Below are 20,396 nucleotides of genomic sequence, written 5' to 3'. Positions count from 1 at the left end.
CTATTCAGTTAATGGATTCGCAGGGTTTGGGACTCAGTCTGTGGCTCATCACAAAGACCAGAGAGAGCTCAGAGGTTGGTCGGTGTCTGGTGATCAATACTCTCATGAGCTCATCATGCAGACAAAGACGTACAAAGCCGAGTCCTGCCACAGAACAGTGCTGGGTGTAGTTGGCTTTTTTTCCAGACCGCCCCTGTGCTCAGGCACAAAGACGTACAGCAGGGTGCCGTGCATGCAAATGAGTCATTTACTTCTAAGTGAGGGCCTGGGAGGAAAACAACCAACCAAAAAACTGTACTTTTCAGCACCCAGTGTGCACATAAAGTGGGTTTTTTGGAAGGTGTGGAGCTCTTTGGAGTGTGCCGACACACAATGTTAAAGGCCTGCTAAACACAAATATTGGCACCAATTATCGTTTCTTCCCAGGCGGTGCATACCAATCCCAGCCAAATTGGCCACATGCACAGAACAGAATAAAAAGCTTTATAAGCTACGGAGTTGATGTTGACCAATTAAATAAACAAGAGCGCTCCTGCATTACCATAGATGGATAGAAAGAGAGAGAGAATGGGGCAGAGAGAAAGCAGAGTCACGAGAGGTTAATTATTTTTTTTCTCTCTTTGACTGCAGCACATTAATCTAAGAAGCAGGATTTCAGTAACAGGTGCAAATCCACCCCTTTCAAGAAGAGCAGCATTTGAACAGCACACATGCCACAAATGGTTTCTTATCTGTAGGGAGAGGGTGAGGTTTTCATTACTCTCCACTTCTTTCATATATCCTTTGAGTACCTTGTCACCTGCTTTCATCTCTTGTTGCTTCTGCTTTCATTGTCTCCCCTTCACTTTCATTACCACCTTCTCTGCTTCTTGACTTTGTCTTTCCGTCATTACTTTCGACATCGAAAGTTGGGCAGAAGGTTATGATTTTGTCCACGTGTTTATTGGTTCGTATGTCTGTATTTTACTCTTTTAGCAAAAACTATGAACCTGAATTGAATAAAATATTCACAGATGATTTGTCATCATACAAGGACCAATTGATTAGATTTTGGGATGTCAACGGCAAACCGTTTTCAAATAAACCCCAAAAAACTGCAAAAAAAAAAAAATAGGCCATGCAAAGCGTATGAGAGAGGCACCTCATGGAGGAGATGAAAGAAGATCAAGGAAGATCAGCATCTGTTGCCATGGAGATGCTCCATGCTCAGTCTTTCACACAGTGATGTTGCTACCTGGCAGGCCAGTTAGCATTGATATGAGCTACCGATTAACAAACATTGCAATGCTCACTCGATTCCGCAAACAAATGTTGCATTGGCGAAGGTATGTGCTCACGGAGTCCCCGCTCTAGTTTTGTCCTGTCGTCTTTCAGTGACTTCCAAACTTTTCAGGTGTGTCTCACATTGATATTAATAACTATAATGTATATTATGAATTATAGCCTTAATCTGGATACAATATAAAGAAGTCTAATTCAGCATTTCATCAGTGAAAAGATCACTTTTGAGAGATTATTTTAGAGACAAAGGCCCAAGTCACGTTTCAAGTGAAATCCCATTGTTTTTGTGTTTTTTGGTTTCAGAAACACTGAAAACGATATTGTTTTCATGTAGGGCCACCAGTGGGCGCTGTTGGTTGTATTTGTAATGAAACCACACGCACATGCGTGCAGAGAACAATACAATATAAACATTAACAATGGGAGTAAACAGACGTTCGTATGGACAGACTATCAAGTTATTCTGTGTGACTCAACTATAAAACTACCAAGTCAAATGATAATATGGACTGGGAGTCATGACACTCTGGAGGCCGCCATTGTTTTTGTTGTCCATTTACTCACACATCGACAGAAGAACTATTTACTATGGGCGTGGAGCGCATGCACTGTAGTCACAGTGCTGCACTCACAGACGCTGCACATGCTGCTGCTCTGGTAAGGGAGTGAAAAAAAATACAAATATAAAAACTGGAAGTAAACAAAACTGTGTTAATTACGTTACATTTTTTTTAACGCGTTAAACGTTTCAAATCAATTAATTAAATTAACGACTTATTTTTGACAGCACTCGTTCTTTATTCTATCTTCTCAACTCTAACTGAATTGGTGCCCTTGTTCCTAATGCACCCTGCGACAACAAATATCTGTTGCGCAGATCGAAGGACGTGTTGTACTTGATTACATTTCTAAAGAGATGACAAGCGGGAGGCTGTTAGACCCTATTTCCATCCAATCTCATCCCCTACTTTCTTCTATTATCCTCGATTTTTCTTTCTGTGTTCAGTCACTGGCCTTTCTGTTGCTGCCAAACTGACAGACAGAAGAAAACATCACTGTGCCTCAGTAAATTCCACTTCATTAGATTTGATGTGACATAAAAAAGAATTAAGCTGAATGCAAATGGCCTCCAAACTGATGTCTGCTATCAGACTGTGAGGCAAATGTATTCAAATGAGAGTTCTGTCAGTGTGAGGATAACTGCAATAAGAAAGCAGCAACTGAACATATACTCACACATCATATATGTAAATTCACCATTGAGTAACTTCTTACAGCCATAGTGTAGAATTAATATAATGTGTTCAAAGAGCAGGGCTGCATATAATTAGGCCACGTTCACATGGCAAGTGAAAATAGAAAACTTTCGTTGTTTTTTGGGGGTCCGTTTACGCGACAAAGTAACGCCTTTTTATCCAGAAACTGATTCTGATGTAAGATGACTCTATTTACTGGAAAGGCATCTATAGTATTTGCTCATTGCCACATAATTTTGGTATAATTTATCGGTTAACAATATTTACCTCGACATGACTCGTCATACCCTCCGTGTCTCTGATTGACTGGTCAGCCCACATGCTGCAGACTAAACGTAGACATTAACAAATCAAATCAGTAAGTGCAGCGAGTTCTAGGTAATTGGAGGCAGAGTAAGGCGGGTCATGGCTTCATCATCGTAAGGGAAAACAAATACTGCAGAGTGGTGCATTGAGGGGATTCAGAAGTGGGTCTACGCAATGCTGATTAAAAAATAAGTGAGTATATGCCGCATACCAGGGTATTCACCATGTCGGTTTACTTCTGTTACAGTTTTCACATAATGCTGTTTTTAAAGTGAAATACACGGTGTAATAGTATAACCCTTGCAAAAAGAGTTCTTGTTTCTTGACAAGCAAATAGCATGTCCGCCCAATCAATTCAAGCCTATGAATATGATTGTCTCAAGCTTAATACCAGAAAAGCCTCCCTCATACCTTCAGTAGGATGAAGTGGAAGAATGCTGCCGCTGAAATAAAAGGGGCTGAGGAGTCAAACTGTTCATCAACCCCACCTGTTCCATTGAGTTTAACAAAGCCTCATCGACACCTCCTCTCCATTTAGTAAACCCTGGGCCCTGAGTGGTTCACCTTGACAACCAGCTGGACTGTTAATGTAACATTGAGGCTGGAAGGCAGGAAGCAGCAGGGCGGACTCTGCAGCTCCTCACATGTCAAGAACAAAATGTCCCTAAACCTTTCTTTATTAGTGCTCAAACTGGAAAACTAGTTTTCCAGAACCAGAAAACCAGAATTTCTTTTGACTTTTTTGTGATTGTATGAAGATTCTTTTGTCGCTCATCTGCACTCTTATGCACCGTGCCCTTCCCCGTGATTGACAGGTGGGAACTACTTGTTCTGTTTGACTCACTTTGCAATGACATGTTGGTTGTTGTCCAGCCACAAGGACACATCCTTGGTATAAGGGGGCGTTACTACGAGATCCAACAAGTCCTTCTTAGAACCCAGAAAATGCATCAATGGATAAGTGTAGGTAATGTGCTTGTGTGTTTTCCTAATGCAATCAGGTGGCATCACTAAGGTGGCCTACTGCTGTTTTAACTGCTTTAATTCAATCTAACAGCATCAAGGAAAAAGCCATGCAATCTGTACAAAAGTGGGAAAACTCAAAGCTGCCAAAGCCATGCCAGACAGAAACAGGTGATACAAACACAACATGAACAAATACGAGATATATTATTGGATACTTTGTTCTGTTGTGGAACTTTTTGAATTTAGCGACTGATGAAAATCAGATGAAAAGGACTATATCACGCTGACATAATCATAGCAAACAAGAACATTGCTATTACAGTAAAATGCAAACTGAGAGAATAGAACTATAAAATTGTTTTTTTTTTACTGACAGACCGACACAAACCAGAGTGTTACTATACAATCTCGTATCTACACATTCATTACTCTTTATCTTTTGGAAGAATTTTATCCAAATATTTAATGCGTCAGTAATGTTGTGGACCATGGAGGGTTTTGATGACACACCTGATGCATTCTTGAGTGCGTGTGGTTGGCAGAGCGGCCATTTCCCAATCGGAGCATTACAGGTTCGATTCCCATCTCAACCTATTGATATGCCAAACTGTCCTTGAGCAAGACACTGTGCCCCAAATTGCTACCAATGGATTAGCACCAGCCTCCATTGGTGTGTGAATGTGATTAACCATGTAAAGCATCTTTGGACTGCTCACGCAGTTGAAAAGTGTTATATAAGTGAAAAACATTTACCGTTTGAAAATCCTCGGAAAGAGACTTTCTGATAAATAGAACTTTACTCCAATTATTTCAAACTCAAGAACCAAGACTCATTGAGATCTAAACATACATAAGTAACGACATAAAATGTGTAAATGTGTGCTAGTTTGCGTCCTTCAGCCTGAACGCTTCCTGTTTTGAGCTTTTATCCCCAACATAACCAGGAAATACTACAGGCATTTAATTTTGTTTTAATTGTCACAAATACACCAGTGCTGCAAGTCTCCGCCTTCACAACAGAGTCCTGGTGGTTCAGGTACTGACGAACACACCCGCCGCTGGGGGGCTGAAACAGGACTGTTGCCCAGGGAAGAAGGTCGGTGCATTAAGTTCCTCGTGCTCGAGGTGCGTCCAGTGGAAGAGTCAGAACACAGGCAGGATTTTGGCTGAAACCAGTTTAAGCAGCGGCAGGTCCAGTTCAGTGTGAAGTGGGGGTCAGAGGGTCTGAGCAGACTGGATCACATCTGATCAGACTTGATTTGAGTTATCCTGCATTTTTGTCAAATTAAGTGAACGACACAGAGCAAAACAACTACCAGCAGATGCAGAGGGCAAGGAATTCACACTTTATTTAATTATTTAACAGTTTCCACATCCCCCAGTGGACGGGAAAAATTGATAGGGACCGGACAATATACAATAGCTCAGAAAAGTCCTTATTTTGTATACCATTATGCTCTTCTCCTGTGAAGTAAAGGAAAACTCAACTAGTGTCCTGTGTGAAGTGGCTTTGAGTGGCTGGAAAACACATCCTGGGCCCCAGCAAAACTGTCAGCTGGCCTGCTTACCAGTACTACGGTCAACTCCAGTTAACTATCCCGAAAGGAGCGGGCGATGTACTGAGCGGTGTTCACCAACAAAACAATCAACCAACTAAGTGACCGACGAAACAACCAAACATCCAACCAACCAAGAGAGATGAAAACAAACACTTATTGGAGAGGTAAATGACGCAGCTCGGTCTTTAGCATAAGTGCTGCCGCTGTGGTGAAAAGCATTTCCTCAGCTCGATCACCACGACTTTTGTTTACAGATTTAATTCCTCTACTTTACACTCCTAATGTTTTCAACAATAATGTATGTAAAACCTTCCATTGTGTACTTCTGTTTGCATGTAATGTCACTCACAGTATTATTCTGAGTTGTAGAACATGCAAAATACACACACATTGTACCTACATGCATTGTATCTACATGCAATTAGGCAGGCTTCGTATAGGCAATTAAATTGAGCTCTTTGCTTACGTCTGTTGGAATCCTTAAACAGTTAACCCCTAGACGCCTGAATTCCACAGTTATATAAAACAAATATTTATGTTTTCCTTTCAAGCTGATGCTAAATTATGTTAAGATTGTTAACATTATATTCAGGACTAAACATTAACATTTTGGTTGAAATCAATATTAATAGGCATATGCTGATCTGCAATTCAGATATACAGTATATCTGAATACACCTCCCATTCCGCCACTGCCACGGGTATCTTATCACCTGTTTTATTACTATCTGGTGTGTAAACATCATTTATGATATTAAAAATATAAAAAAAACAACCAGACAGCAGAAAATTAAAGCTTTGCACAAAAACACAATGTCTTTATTCCCATCCCAGATTGTATCCTATACTTTGTATATTTCATATACACTACACCACTGGGTTACATTAGGCAATATATATCCTTTCAGCTGGGGCTATGACCTCTCCTTCAGGATACACCAATTAGAAGTAGAGTGGGTGCAAATCTGTGAGTGGGACAAGACACCATGCACGCCAATTAGACTTGAAGTGAGCCCGATGGGTAAACTGGCCTATCTGCCATATGTCATATCCAGTCAAGGAGGCAAAGACAAATGTTTTTCTGACATTCAGTGATTTTTTTTCTTTTTACTTTTTAATAATAGTACTCACAGGAAATACAATTTAGAAAGCCAAATTTAGTTCTCCAATTCCATGTTCCCATTTCTAAATTTCAAATATGAAGCTGCACAGATCACATATCATCAACAGCCGCAATTTCCTCTGCAGCAACCTTTTGGGGTGGCAGGATTTGAGGCGGGGACGGTGGTAAAGAAGGCTGTCTCTCCACTGCAGACCATAGAGGAGGACAGGACACAAAGCAATCATTGTAACATATAGAGGCGTGACCCGCTGGGCAGACAGCGGAGGGCTGCTGTAATGGACAGAACGCCAATTTCTGCCCACCAGACTAACAGTAATAATCCCTCACATGTGGCTGGAGGGGAATCAACGCATTTCATACATTTGTATTTTATCTACCTCATTGTCAGTTCTGTGCAATTTATGCACTTTTTTATTCATTAATTAATTAATTTATTTATTTATTTATTTATTAAAGTCAATTGCTGGTGCTCACCACACTCTCTCATAGAGGATCAATAAAGTATTCTATCTATTGAACGATCTGTCTATCTCGTTCCCCAAGGGAGGGTTTATTGCCACTGCTGCTGTTCAATTAACAGATTTATCGAGTCTGAAGCCTGTCTGCCTCTCAGCCACAGGGCCTACACTTCAATACAAAGACTCACAGGAGCAACTACATTGGCCAGTTTGTGGTCAATGTGAGTGGATCCTCGTGTGGATCAAGAAGTAGGAAGCCAAATTTAATCGCGCAACATCTTCGAAATGTATTTGAAGTAGAAATCTGGCAAGCACGTCCAGATTATTGTAGACAAATTAAATGAGATTAGATATCAGAGGAAAACATAACACCTCGCAGCATCCCTAGTTCATGCTTTAGAAGGGAAACAGTCATGCTAACTTTGTATATTAATGTAGAATGTGACAAATCTGCTAATTACCACCCAACTACGAAAATAAATAAATAAATAAATGAATGAATGAATGAATGAATGAATGAATAATTAAATAAATAAATAACTTTCCTGCCCCAAGCGGGTGTATTACAAGGATAATTAATTCAAACAAAACTGACTAGATGAAGAGAATGAAGGAAAAAGAAATTCTGAGCCCCCCATTAAACGACATACACTGTCTTTCTATAACACTTAACAAATTGTGAATATCAGTTTAGAAAACGATTGTGGGGACTGCATAAAGAATATACAGTATATTGGTGCCGAGTTCCTGTATAACTGGTTAATGGGAACACACAAGACGTAAATCACATCACATTCTCCAAAACATTCAAACATTCAAGGTGCCGAATCCATCCATGAGGACCGGTTCGGGGTTCAGTGTCTTGCTCAAGGACACTTTGATATGTGGACGGGGGGAGATGAGAAATCAATCAAACCTACAACATTCTGAGCCACAGTCACTTCAAATATAAATGTATCAAATACAGATGAGTCAGCAGTTAATCCCTTTATGTCAAAAAACGATGAAGTTGCAAGGGGATTATTTATTTAAAAAAGACAAAAATAATTACAAAGTTTTAATATATTATGCAGTAATGGGTGTTTTGAACATGGACGTACAGTCTGCAGTATACAGGGAGAACAAAGGATGAAGCATCAGGCTAAAGAGGAGGACCATTTTGTCAAAAAAGAAAGATGGAGTACCAAGAGAGTAAAATAGAATATGGCTTCATGAAACCAATGGACAAAATTGGAGCTGAATCCATCCAAATGTACCTCACATACAGTGTGTTGGCGTTTCTTCATTATGTTTTAAATAATGGGTCCCTCGTGAAAAAGGTTGCGAACCACTGTTGTAAATCATGAATCAAGGCATGAAAACAAGAACATGGTAAGAGTGCAAGCGCATATCAAAACTACACATATTTTCACTTTATTTGAAATATTCTGAACGGCGGTATGAAATACCCCCACGGCAGGCATAACAAGAGACTTTTAACAAGAAGGTCTCAATTATCTCCATATATGGCAAAGTAAGTGCAAAGACGTTGCCTAGCAACCATGTCTTGAACCTTCATGTTTAGCACACTAGTTAGCCTACGAGACTCAATCATGTTGAAACGAATCGCTTCTCGTAAGTCACCCTCCTAGAAACATGAAAGGTTCAGTGGCATGTGGCAATTAATTCAAATAGCCAAAATAGATTAAGTAATTATGAAAACATGGATTTTGAAAAAAAAAAAAATAAATCATTGATTTGGTTAGTGATTTGTCTTTGACTTTTGCTTCAGTTACATCAAATATTGTAATGCTGGATATTTTAAGTAGAATGGAATGAATAAAATCTGCCAAAACAAAGTTGGAAATGCAATAAAATATGAACTTGATTTGATGAGCATTCACCAATTAGATTATATAATTGTGTAAGGTACCACAACATTCTTGCCAATATGCAGCTTTACTAAGGCCCTGTTTACACAACAACGTTTTACGTGACAACTAATCCGCTAAATAAAAGGAGTGCGTTTACACTGCAGCAGCGGACACAGAGACAACGATGTAGTTAGTATGCCGGGCCACTGGAGGGCGCTGTTCCTTGATTGTGTAATGAAACTACACAGACGTCTGTGCAGAGAACAAAACACTATAAACTTGAAGAAAATGGAGAGCACCCGACATCCGCATTGACTGAGGACACATCGGATGCTATCAGGGGTGAGTCTCAACTATTAAACTACTGAAATCGTTCCACCTTGGGATCCGGATTAAAAACTTTATGGATTAAGTGCATCCGCCAACTGGTGCCGTGTAAACGGACCCCCCAAAAGTGAAGAAAGTTTCGCGGATACACTCAAATGCGTTGTCGTGCAAACGGGGCCTAAGAGTAGTGTTTTCCAAAGGCCGTAGTTCGATCTTAGAAAACAAATTACATTATGTAAGGTACGTTTGGATGAGCAGTGGCTAAATTGGTAGAGCAGGTCGTTTCAGGACTGTTCAATCCCTCATCTCTTTCTGTTCGTATCTTGGTGCAAACACTCAACCCCAACTTTTTGAATTTCAGCCATCGTCATTGGTTTGTGAGTGAGTGAATGATTGTGAATCAAAAGGTTGATATTGCTGATCATATAAAAGGTGCTGGTCAAATGCGCAATATAAGTCAGTAAATCCTTCTTGACATCAATACATGGCATCAGAATATATGATGTATGGTGAATAAATATGTGATGGGCATTAATCTGTGTGTAATGTCATGTTTGGCCAGGTAGGAAACTTTTCAGAGCAACTGAACCCTTATTTACACATTGTTTTCAAGTTAAAACCGAAGACTTTTGTCTGAGGACTAGTGTCCTTTTTTTAAAACAGTGCTTGGAGGCACTGAAAACACAACTTTTGAAAATGTTACTACTGCACACGTGCACCATGTCCATTGTCAATATTTCTTCTACACATGTTTGAGTACACTGACAATAGCAACAATATGGACTCCCAGTCCAGATTCTCCTGTGACTTGGTGGTTTTATTGTTGCGTCAACTGGAATAGCAATCCTGGCCATTGTTAATGTTTTTGTGTGTGTGTGTGTGTGTGTGTGTGTGTGTGTGTGTGTGTGTGTGTGTGTGTGTGTGTGTGTGTGTGTGTGTGTGTGTGTGTGGGTTCATAACAAAAACAAGCAACAGCACCCACTTGTGGCCCGGCACGATAACTCCATTGTTTTCAGCATTTCTGCTATTAACGTGTAAACGGACACTATTAGCGACAATGTAAGAGGCGTCAAAACCTGAACTTATTATCAAGTGATACATGAGAAGTTTTCTTTCTGCAGGTTATTATTGAAAAGGTTGGAAGCTTCAGTGACCGTTCAAACTGAAATAAAAAATGACCTGGATGAACAGTGCACAGCATTGCTGGTTTACTCTTTCCTTCTCCTGCCCTCAACTCAACCTCCCAACATCCTCTGCCTCACTCTCACCCTTTTACCCCCCTGTACATTATCACGTCTCCCTCCTCTCCTCTCTCATCTTCATCAACAATAACATTTCCCTCCCAGTTCTCTCTTCAAGTACCCCCCCCCCCCCCCCCCCCCTTCCCCCCTTTCAGGTTATTTCGTGACCACTTTCGCCACTTCTCTCTCCTTTTGGCACCGCTGCTGATCACTTTATAAGGATTAGCAGCAGACAAATGATCTGTGTCACTCGTACGATGCAGCGACGACAGATAGATGATGCCGAAACAGGAAAAATGTTCCTGATTCCTGCCAAAACACATTGGATATTGCGCTTGGAAATGTAAAAATACCAGCTATAAACGTCTGTTTTGGGGGTATATGGTCAATGTTATTTGAATGACTTGAAGCAAGATTTATACTCCAAACAAACATGCATCTGATAAAGCCTGTCTAAGAACAAAACAGATAGTCCGACAGTGAGAGGAAACACTTCCCTGACCATCGAACTAACTTTGCATTTCATTTGTGATGCCACGTGCCAATTTGGGATTAAAATAGTTGCAACCTGAGGAAGAAAAGAGTACAACGAGAGAACGAGTGAAGTGGGGTAGAAACGCGCTTACCTCTGTGCACCCGTCTCTCCTCCCCGTCAGCGTGGAAATGGAATAAAATTGGCTTCAAGACTGTCGCGATCCTCGCACAGCTCCGTGTGTGTGTGTGTGTGTGTGTGTGTGTGTGTGTGTGTGTGTGTGTGTGTGTGTGTGTGTGTGTGTGTGTGTGTGTGTGTGTGTGTGTGTGTGTGTGTGTGTGTGTGTGTGTGTGTGTGTGTGTGTGTGCAAGAGCAGGGAAACTGAAGCGCAGACTTCAACCCGCCCACCCTGAACCCCGATGCGTAATTACGCACGCACACAAACACAGTCCGCACGAGCCAGAGCGTCTCTCATCACGGAAAGCAATAGTGAGAAAAATATGTACTCATTAATCATTTTTGTAATGGCACGCATGTGCTAGAAACGCAATTTCTATGTGATTCCATTTTATTTATACATTTTTTGCAATAAAAATGGGCATATTTGCGCATTTTCCCTTCATGATCCTCAATCACTCACTCAGACATTCCAATATTGACACGTGAAATGCTTCTGACTAAACACCGTTCCCATATGAACTAATTTTCTATTAAAAAAGTAATATACAATATTAGCACTGATTAAATATTTACTTTAGCTTATGGGTGTCAAACATAAGACCCTCGGCCAAAACGGTCCCTCAACAGACTCCAGTCCAGCCAGAGCACCAAGCAAATTGTGACATTTTAAAAGAATAGACATAGATTTATTTATTTTTTAAACACATTTCGTGATGGTGGGATGCTGGGATGAAAGCTTCTTGCAAAAAAGCACACTAGCATTATGGTGACTTTTGTAAAAACATGCATAATACAAAAGCTTTAGTTTTTTGGATATTTCACTGAATTTTGCACTAGAATGTTATCATAATCAAAATTGGCTTAATGTTGAGATTTAAGTCATTTTCAGCTGTAATTATTTTTTTGTTTTTTTAAAACAATTTCAGCACACACACATATTTTATTTATATATATGTGTGTGTGTGTGTGTGTGTGTGTGTGTGTGTGTGTGTGTGTGTGTGTGTGTGTGTGTGTGTGTGTGTGTGTGTGCGCGTGTGTGTATACTGAAAATAAAAAAAATTAAAACCGAGCCCTCAAAAAACAATTAAATTAGGACATATATAATGTACTAATAACCCGGTCTATAATCCGCTTTCTCATACAATTAAATGCATATTTACATGTATTTCACAAACTCCACTCTGACCTTCTCCATGTATTTCTGTATGAGTTCTAAGCCATTGGACATGATAAATAGTCATGGTAGGATTGTGATGATGAATGCAATAAATGGAGAAAAAAGATGTCTGTGGCCATCTATGTACCTTTTTATTTTTCTTGTGGTATTTTGTCCCTAAACAACTCAATGAAGTTCAATCTAATCAAAGGCGATCAATAGTCATTGTGTAAACTGAAGAGTTCAGTGCCTCTATTGGGTTCATACATTTGTAAATATCACTCTGGAGGAGTCAGTGCCTAAGTTCGTGTATTTATTTAGAGTTATTTATTTTCCACTGCCAACATTAATATGAGCTCGGCTTGGTTAAATTGCAGCATCTTGATCGATGCAGTTATTAAGCCATCCATCAGAATCCAGAGCATGTTGCAAAACAAGATCATCACTTATTTTACCATTGTCAGTTACCACATATTGTGACGCCGATAAAAAAAAAAAGAATAATTATCCTCAAACTGCAACCAGAGACGTACACTTTTGTTTCACACCACTTTCAGGCTTGATTCTTTGACTTTCTTTTCATCATAAAGTGATGGACGGCAACGTCCCATTATTACTTTGAGCCAATGACGGCACCCACCAATCAGATTAAAGGGTGTGGTATGTTGGCTCGGCTGCTGCTGGAGTTACATTGCAGTTATCAAATTGTATTTTGGCTGTGCTGTGAAAGAGATGCATTGGGTGTTGTGTTACTGTTTGTGTAAAAACTCATTTAATTGGGAGGGTGAAAGAACCAAGAACCAAAAATCCAAACAACCAAAATCCTAAAGTCCTCCAGATCAGCCGGGATCCCTCCACTGTCAGGTTTCAGTCTGCTAGTCTTGCTCGTTTCATCCCATCCTGTTTTACTTTGACACTCACTGGCCTCGTCTTGGTGGCTGCACACTTCTCGTCTGCCCTCCCTCCGTGCATCTCATTCCTTTATTTTCCTTCACCTCCTTCCCTTCCCCTGCTTGGGGATTCGCCCGAGATCCGTGAGGGTTAACTCACCCCGATCCCCCAAATCAGGAATGAGACGAGCCGGCGTCAAAGCCCTGTCCCTCCTCGTCCCTAACTTTAGACTTTTGAATAACTTTAGATAAAAACTAATGCTGTAGGTAGACAGGCAAGCACATTAAATACAAATAAAATGCATAATTAGAGGGCTACTAAACATCTGAACATCAAGGTGCCTCCAGGGATCGCCAGACCGATAGTTAGAGATAGTGCTTACGTTAAATTAATTACGTGTCATTCAAAATCAACTCTTTATTAGAAACTGCCATGGCTTCATAAGAGTACCAGGAGAATCCTGCTACTCACGTGATTCCCTTGTATAACTTTAGGACTTAATCTATGTATGACTTAATGTAGGTGTCCGCCAATATGTCTTGGAATGGACCAAAGGAGAACAGAAGCACTTTGATACAAATCAAATAAACAACAACTCATTGTGGACTGAGTGGCTGCTCAACTGGCACGAAACAGTGTTTTCTGGCAGGTGTTGTTCGAGATGTGGGAGGTTAAGTAGGCTACACACCACGAAACAAAGCGCGTCATGGTGTGATCAAATGGTGAACTTACACCAGGACGATGTGAGGGAGGAAATCAGATTCTCGGTTTTGGATTCTGCAGTGTGGAGCATGGACAGCTTCACAATCATGCCGGTGAATGAAGGATCAGTTCCAAAGTTCCCAGGAGGTACAGATACATTACAGGAGTGAAAGCCTGAAAAATTGCTCCATGAAATAGAAGCATAAACATATGAAAGAGCAGTGAACCATGTGCCATCGTCTGCTCCTGGCTATTAGACATACAACAACAGTATTTACAGATTGGCGATACTCTCATGAAATATATCAGCAGGGAGTGATCCTACTGTGTAATATAATCACACCTTCATGCTAAGATATCCTTTGTGGTTTTATGCATTGCAGCACCATAGGGTCTGTAGTTTCTGGGGGCTTTCTTTGTCCTTGTTTAATTCAAATGCAACCTTCTTGGATCTAATATTTGCATGGATATGTGATATTGCAGATTCGTTGTTTGTTTCAGACTGCAAGAGATGGAAATGACATATTTTCTGCTTCCAGACTGAGGGAGCTTCTCACCAGGAACATATTTCCACAGCTGTTGGTTTCACCCTAAACTTGCACACATTTAGTTCAATTGCTTGGCCATGGCCCCCCAAAAATTGTATTTATGCGTCATTTGTCACACAATTTGAAAATTCCGGATGGACTTTTCTGGAATTCACTGCACATGATTGATGATTATGACAGTGACAAAAAGTTCCCTTATAAATGGAACAAAAGGATAAATGGAATAAAAGTCAGCGTAGAGTTTGTTTGTTTTTTTATTTTATTTAAAGCAGCCCACTTTATTTTCATTGACACTGTGAAAAGTGAGCGAATAACAGCTTTAAAGATCAGCGTTTCTCAGCAAAAAAAATTTCAGAAGCTCAAAATTAGGAGTAGCTGCACAGCATTTTCAAATACATGCAGTTATCCACACTGCCTAAAAAGCGATTTAAGGCAATTTCTTCTGTTAACAGTGTTCTTGATCCAATTGATGTACTTGCAAACGTCCATAACTCCTGCTGGCTCGGTACAGGCGTAGAATCCATTACCGGTGAAAGCCTGGACGCCATAAATTCTGTTTTTGTACACCACACCGCCACCAGAGTCCCCCTGAAAAAGAGTTGTGTGTGTTTTAACTATACTGGTAGAACATGTAACGACTACAGGCTTCGGAGTGGCAACTCACTGGGCACACATCTTTCCCAGGGCTTTGAACGCAGAACCAGTGCGAATGCCGATAGTTTAGAGTGGAATATTTCAGAATGTTCCGGAGCTTCTTGCAGTCCACAACAGTAAGGTCGGCACATTGAAGAGTAGGGGAACGAACAGATCCTACATAATAAAAACATTGAAGGAGTCAACAAGTATTTTTGATAATGAACCAATTCTACAAATAATCAGATAAATGAAAATCAATGTCATTTCAGTTAGTTTTTTTTTAATCAGTTGTAATTAATTTAACTTTGTCTCACCTCTGCGATTGTTCTGGTCCATCTGTGTTGCACCATATCCTGCCAATCGAACCGAGGCGCCTCTGAAATACAATAAAAGAGTATGAACGTCTACAGAAAAGGTTTCTTAAAAGAAATCTGAGGTGTCAGGTTTCTTTAGTGTGAAAGTCTACGACTCACAAAGGAGGACGATTTTGACAGTCATGAGGAAGAGCTATGGGCTCAATTGTGGATGGTTGAGGCAGCTTAAGCAGCATGATGTCGTGGCTCCTGATATTGTTGTTGTTGTCTCTGTCTGTGAATATCACAGGATTAGCCATGATTCGATGAGTCGTTCCCGGCCCTGGATGAACCCCTAAAGTTGCTTCCATGATCCTGCAAAAAGAATAGGTTCTGTTCAATTACTATGGATGCCAGTGACTACCAACATGCAAACAGTAGCAGTGATAGGAAGACAATATCTAGTTCAGGCTTTTAATGCATGACAGGTACTGTGGATATAGGATCACTCTAATGTTACCAACAGTTACTGGCACTGGCATAAAAAGCTGGCACTTTCTCACCATCCGGGTATCCAGCAGTGAGCTGCAGTGAGAATCCACTGGTTATGGATCAGAGAGCCACCGCAGAGAGACTCATGTGAACCGTTTGTCGCCAGGAGTTTCACGTGGTAGTTACGCTCCCCTGGTCCACACGTGTTCCCTCCAATGAGTCTCTTCTGCCGATGCAGCGCCGAGCTCGTGCCAGGACCTGCAACAGAAAATATTTCACCTCAATTTTTTCTTCTTTCTTTTGTTTTTTGCGCGGTAGAAAACAGCAATTTACAACATGGAAATAGAAAATGAGCTACAGTAGGACAGAATCGATTTGGGAGTGTCAGCTCACCAAGCCACAGCATGAGGAGAAGAAGTGTGAGATGAGCCATCGCCCTCATTTGCTTGTTGATAACAGACGGGCCGCACTTTCTGCTTTTAAAGCATGTCCACTCAGTCTGATTGGCCAGTAAGACACGGAGAAATCTCCTTTTAAGGAATTATTAGCTCAAGGACCTGGACTAAACAAAGAAAGAAAAAAAAAACATAAAAAAAACAAACACTCATCATGTGTTAATGTTGTTTCACAACCTCAGCAGTCCTGTTGCACTGTGGTATATGACAGGGTGTTATCAACACATGCTTCGAGTCCTGTAGGGTGTATAGCGGTGCCTCCGTAGGACCGCGTGCATCGACGCGCCTTGGCTGCCTGCGGCCCGGCCGTCGGTTCACCACTCTTTCTTCCTTGGTCTGTTTTTCACAGATACTGACCTCTGCGACCTGAAAACACTCAACATGATCCGCTTTTGCATACAATCATGCATTTATCGCAGTCTAGGTCTTATCAAACCAGCTCACGTTCTTTTTGCTTTCACACTTGTTACTAAGATTCAAAGATTCAAGATTCAAAGTGTTTATTGTCATATGCACAGTAAAAAAACATGTTTCCCTGTACAATGGAATTCTTACTTTGCCGCCCACACCGAACGCCACATAAGTTTAAAAAACTATAAAAACTATAATAATTTACAAACACTGAGCAATAAACCTATATATTAAACTACGCAAAAGTACAAGTGATATGTACAAGTGATATATAGAATATACAAATTAAGATAGAAGAAAAAATATATATATATATAGTCTGTACATTAATGTGTGAGGTAGTCAGCAGTACCTGGATGAGATGTGACCTGTACGCGTGCACATCTAAAGGGCACATACAGTACAGAAGTTCTGCAAATTCAGTGTAAACAAGAGGTATGGGGGGCATGAATAGTCCATTGGTCTCCTGTCAGCTGTTTAGGAGTCTGATAGCAGAGGGAAAGAAAGAGTTCTTAAGTCTGGTGTGAACAGTCCGTGTTGGGGTGAGTGGGCTCCTTGATGATGGCGGCAGCCCTCCTGTGGACTCTGTGCTTGTAGATGCTCCGCAGAGAGGGCAGTGGAGTCCTGGGGATCTTTGCAGCGGTCTGCAACCCCCTCTGCAGATGTTTGCGGTCCATTGACAGTGGTGCAGCCGTACCACACGGTGATGCAGCTGGTCAGGATGGGCTCAACAATGCAGCTGTAGAAGTTGCTGAGGATGTTTGGAGACATGCCAAACGTCTAACCCTAACACATCAACTTCAGGGACACCATATTAATTACTCAATATATTCCACTGAACATCGTTCGTCACAAACCTTGAGACCTTGGCAGACATTCGAGACATTTTCATTGTCACCCTTTCATTTATTTCTGACCTTGGTAATATGGTATGTATGGAATTGTGTGCAATGTATGTGATTGCTGTTGAAAATATCTTTACTGCAGTTTTCAACCTGAACAGCTTTTCGGGAGCCGCCGTCCATCGTCTCCTCGCTCCATCTCATTGTGATTGAATCAATGTTGTCATCAGGCTTCCATTGCCCATTAACTAGCCAGTTATAGAAGAAGGTGCATATTTTAGATCCAATTACATTAAATTAGACTTTATTAATCCCACTTAGAGAAATTCAGTCATTACTACAGCGGTTTTACATTGTGCAAAATAGTTTTGCACACGGAGAACAGACAATGTGTATGTGTATGTGTATGTGTATATGTATATTTTCTATTTTAAAAAAAATTTTCAGAGAGGAGAAAGTAGAGCAACTAATATTATTATGATATTCTAGAACGTGCACATTGGAGGACATGCTTTTGAATCTTTACTTTGGTGTACAAACAACACAAGTTAAATTGAAAACAAATAAAACGTGATAAAATCACACGAGTAAATTGCTGGGTCATTCTTAAAGCAGAATAATGAAAGCTGTTCAGAGAGATAAACTTCCACGCAACTATTTCAAGATGGGATATTTACTCAACTTGAAACTGAGGAAGGAAGATAATACGTGATCACATTCATGAAGGCTTGTTAGAGCACGATATGTAACAACGACCCAAAATGTTAAAAAAAAAATTATTAAAAAAGGAATAAAACCCAAAATGTAGTGACTGGCCAATAATGGAACAAATGTGTTGAAGAAATAAATGTAATAAAACCCTAAATGTAATAAAACCCAAAATGTAATAAGTGATCAATAATGTAACAAGATGCTTAGCCCAAAACCTAAAAGCTTTTTGCCCAAAATGTTTCAACTTGGTACATTTTGGGTCTGTTATTACATTATGGCAAAATATTTTTCCCCTAATAGTGTAATACTTTTATTACATCATAAAGTCAGTCAATGATTTTGATGATTTGAATCCATAAATCATTGGCTCGCTTTATGATGTACTGAGATTATTACACTATTAGCAGAAAAATATTTTGCCTGGCCAATGATGTAATAACGGACCAAAATGTAACAACTTTAACTGGTCAATAAAGCATCTTGGTACATTATTGACCAGTTATTACATTTTGGGTTTTATTTATTTATTTTTTGTTACATTTTGGGTTCAACAAATTTGTTACATTATTGGCCACTTATTACATTTTGAGTTTTATTCTCTTCTTTCGTTTAATATAACATTGGTTACATATCGGGCTCTAACATCCGCTACGGTCACTGTCATGGTGCTGACAATGTGATTGTTATGCTTACATGTTTTGTTTCTCATGTTTTTGGACATTTTTTCCATTTTTCTGGCTTTAGTTTCGAGTTATTAGTCCATGTCAGGTTTACATTTCCAGTCGGTATTCACTTCTTTGTCTTTTGGTTCTGCCATCATGTCCTTGTCTTCTCCTGCTCCTTTGTTGATTACCTGGATGGTTGTCAACTGTGGCTTATTCTGGATGCCTGTGTCTGACAAGATATGTTTGTCTTCACCTCTTTCCCCCTATGTTTTATGATTTAGTTTTTGTTTTTTGTTGCCTATACTTGAGAACCAGTTTTGCTTTTTGGATCCTAACATCTTTGACACAAGGAAATCTGATGAGTTGCTCATGATCAGGCTTTATGCAACACTTCATGATGGCAGTTTCAAACTATTGAGGTGTATTTGGGAAGGGAGGTTTTGAACACTTGCAGGAAAACGATCAGGGTCTATTTTCTAAAAGGCTTTATTTTATTTTTATTTTTCGTCTGAATTTGTGGATAAATCCTTTCTGCTGGTAAAGATCATTTGGACTGATACAACTGTGGATTTATTTGGTTTTTTTGGGCAGGGGGGGTGTATATACTGTGTTAATTTTAGGATCTCAGTAGTCTTGTTTATCTTGCTTCATGGTCAGTTCTAAGAGGGTTAAGGCTCATCATACTTTGGTCCATGGAAAGACTCATGTGGAATGTAAACAAATGCAATAAGCAAATGTTATTCTTAGATTATGAATTTCTCAAGAAGGGAAAAACACGAGATCCCTGCGATCTGAAGCTTGAACACTTCACAAGCAAAACATAATGACTGCAACTGCAAGTGATTGTAAATTTATGAGCCAAAATGGAGATTCCCTCCAGGCACTCCTCAGTGGACTGGAGCAGACGATCTGCAAACGTATTGCACTCGGCCTCAGGACTGAATATGGCACAGTTCAGTCCCCCGGCAACCGGACCATTATTTGATCTTCACTTGAGCAATTAACTCCCGGGGACCTGCATAGCTTTCCCCTCGGTGGTCTCCATTCAAAGTGGCAGCAGGTGGCCCCCGCAAGGTCTCTAAGGGCTGCGGTGATAATTTTGTTGCATCATGACGGCACCGGTGAAAATCAATAACACCATTACCACGTAAACCTTATCACCTATAGCTGTTGTGACATGTATAGCACTTGTGGCTGACGTCTTCTGTTGCATTTGCGTTCCTTTTGCGATTGTATTGTTTCATCAAATCTCAGTTTCTCAGTCAAGTCAATAAAGCCATGATCTAATTTCTTCAAGTTATGAACCTCTGTGTCCGGGTCAAGTCCCATACTGACGTCCAATTTTAAATAACAACTCAACCTCAGCGTTAGATCAATGCAACAAGTCGAATCTTTTTTCACCTCCATCTTTCACCTGAGTCGGCGTTTATTGATCACAGTGTAGAGCCGATTAACGATCTTCACCAGTCATCGTTATTCCCTTCAAACACCTCCACCTCCACCAGTGTCCAGGTTCTAACATGGTTATAATCTCTTGCAGTTCATCCACAAAAACATGCTAAGAAAAACTCA

At 40.2% G+C, this 20,396-nt stretch overlaps 1 protein-coding gene across 1 annotated transcript; it reads right to left on the bottom strand.

Annotated features, from left to right (window-relative positions):
• Positions 1-14,568: 14,568 nt before the first annotated feature.
• On the bottom strand, positions 14,569-16,239 carry LOC308110218 (trypsin-like). The gene is made up of 6 exons (XM_080464389.1): positions 16,134-16,239; positions 15,812-15,998; positions 15,429-15,623; positions 15,270-15,331; positions 14,984-15,129; positions 14,569-14,907 (listed from the first exon to the last, which is right to left on the bottom strand). The coding sequence occupies exons 1-6, from the start codon at positions 16,180-16,182 to the stop codon at positions 14,722-14,724; spliced, it is 825 nt and encodes a 274-aa protein (XP_080320515.1). The 5' UTR covers positions 16,183-16,239; the 3' UTR covers positions 14,569-14,721.
• Between the last annotated feature and the right edge of the window lie 4,157 nt (positions 16,240-20,396).

Source organism: Lipophrys pholis (genome assembly GCF_963383615.2).
Source record: "Lipophrys pholis genome assembly, chromosome: 5".
Lineage (NCBI taxonomy): Eukaryota > Metazoa > Chordata > Actinopteri > Blenniiformes > Blenniidae > Lipophrys > Lipophrys pholis.
Note: the sequence above shows the minus strand (reverse complement) of the source record. Positions and strands in the feature narration are given on the sequence as shown.

Coding starts and splice junctions, on each gene's coding strand:
- LOC308110218 (XM_080464389.1), bottom strand. CDS start 16,182: ATGAGGGCGATGGCTCATCTCACACTTCTTCTCCTCATGCTGTGGCTT. Junction 15,332..15,428: donor TGTCAAAATCGTCCTCCTTT/GTGAGTCGTAGA, acceptor ATTGTATTTCAG/AGGCGCCTCGGTTCGATTGG. Junction 14,908..14,983: donor CTGGGAAAGATGTGTGCCCA/GTGAGTTGCCAC, acceptor ACTCTTTTTCAG/GGGGACTCTGGTGGCGGTGT.